The sequence below is a fragment of the Sinocyclocheilus rhinocerous genome, unplaced genomic scaffold (assembly GCF_001515625.1).
Source record: "Sinocyclocheilus rhinocerous isolate Xijiao unplaced genomic scaffold, SAMN03320098_v1.1 scaffold2059, whole genome shotgun sequence".
In the NCBI taxonomy this organism is placed as follows: domain Eukaryota; kingdom Metazoa; phylum Chordata; class Actinopteri; order Cypriniformes; family Cyprinidae; genus Sinocyclocheilus; species Sinocyclocheilus rhinocerous.
The window spans coordinates 4,283-6,206 of record NW_015629307.1 but is presented as its reverse complement, the minus strand read 5'-3'; the positions used below and the strand labels follow the sequence as shown (position 1 = coordinate 6,206).

The 1,924-nt window shown below is 42.9% G+C and overlaps 1 protein-coding gene across 1 annotated transcript in view; it reads right to left on the bottom strand.

The window, feature by feature from the left end:
• The window catches only part of LOC107738869 (zinc finger protein 804B-like), a 103,322-nt gene extending 102,848 nt beyond the window's left edge, over positions 1-474 (bottom strand). Inside the window, exon 1 of the mRNA XM_016550770.1 lies at positions 358-474. Within this exon, the coding sequence (XP_016406256.1) occupies positions 358-474 (117 nt within the window). The remainder of the gene's footprint in view (positions 1-357) is intronic.
• Positions 475-1,924: the final 1,450 nt, after the last annotated feature.

Genomic DNA, 1,924 nt, shown 5'->3' with positions numbered 1-1,924 from the left:
TTGGCTCGTTTAGTTTACACTCGAAGTGGATTGGTCTCTCTAAGCGAGATCCCAATTCGTCTGTCACCGACGTGACTTGGAGTGACCGACTGAAAGGGAACAGACTTATTTTTCCTGTAAATTGCATAAAACTGATAAAAATGTTTTAAAAATACCATTCACTTAAGCATACTGTGGGGGCGCTAGTGAGCCATGGGTCGATAGGTCGCACTCCTTTACAGCTCCCGCAAAAATAAAAGATAAATTGGCATTTTGAAGGACTATATCTGCATAAAAAGTTTCATTTAAACTATAGTTAGTTTAAGTTTGTTACATACTTATTGGTGACAAGATGAAAGCGAGTTCGAAGCAACAAACCTCAAGAGGAAAAAAGCAGTGCGAAGCAGGCCTCATTCCACCGAGCTCTCCTGACGACGCTGGGCCGCTGGACGAGGTTTCGCAACGATCGACAGATGCTACTATTCTGGAGGCCATTAACTCGTTACGTTCCGATCTACAAGCTACCAAGGTAGAAATATGCCAGACGATCGACACTCGGACTGAAGAAATGGCTTCTACTATAAGAGGGGAAATCTCCGCTCTTAAATCAGAAACACAGGCGGCTATTCAGGCCCTGCAAGCTACTACAGCGCAACATGGCTCTACCCTCGCAGATCTAGAGCAACACACATTCATCGGATGCTATATCCAAGCTTCAATCAGAGGTGAAACGCCTATGCTCAGAAGTGAACGCGCTGACAGATAAGTGTATGGATCTAGAGGGACGATCTAGAAGACAAAATGTGCGGATTGTCAGTCTAAAAGAGGGGGCCGAGCGGGGCAAGGAGATGAACACATTTGTTTCTGAGCTTCTGAAAGAGGTGCTGTCCATGGATGAATACCCGCTTGTAGATCGTGCACACAGGGCGCTGCGTACGCGGCCGAATGATACCGACCCGCCGCGTTCACTCATAGTGCGACTCCACTATTTTCGGGACGTGACAACTATCCTCAGGAAAGCTGCAGAACGACGGGACCTAATCTACAATGGCCAAAAGATCCGTATATTTCCGGATTTTACTCCTGAAGTGGCAAAGCGCAGAGCAGCCTTCAATAGAGCAAGAGAATTACTCCGTGACAAGCCAGGGGTGCGGTATGGAACATTATTCCCAGCAAAGTTGAGAGTAACTTTCAATGGCACAGAGACCGTGTTCACTGATGCAAGAAAAGCCGAAGAGTTCGCCAAGCTGCACTTTGGTACTGGCCGGAAGGATGCTGACGGTAGTGGTTGATACTAACAATGGCGCTCTGGGTAATAAATAACAGGACAATGGTTTAATGGTCAGGTTTAAGGACTTTTTTTTCCTTCATTCAAAGGTATGTGCTTCTTCGCAGAGATTACCTTCTAGGTTGTTTAATATTCTGGTGGCTGTTCACACCAGTTTTTTGTACTATCACCGATTATAATATACTGTATATAACGAATAGAATATGCTGAATAGCATATTTCTAATAAGTTCAAGTGTTCAAAATGTTAATTCTGGATTTCAGAATACATGTTATTTGTGGGGCTGTTTTAGGCTTCTACTGTTAGAAGTGTTTAGAAAGGGAAGTAGTGATTGTTCATGTCTGTTTATTGTTTTGTTTTTTGCCTGTTTTTTCTTTCTTGTTACTTCCTTAGCGGGGTCGCGCCTTACTCTGAAGGGTTCTAGGTATAGGCAAGACATCGGGTGTGTTAAGGGGTGGGTAATGTCGGGACTTTCATATTCTCTGTCCAATTATTTCACACAATGGTATATGCAGTACACTAAAAAAAAATCAGTAAAATTTAGGGTAAAAAAACGGCAGCTGTGGTTGCCGGAATTTTACTGTAAAAAATACGGTAGCAACGTTTTAGGTTTTACAGTTTTAACTTAAATTTACAGTTAAATACCGTAATTTCATT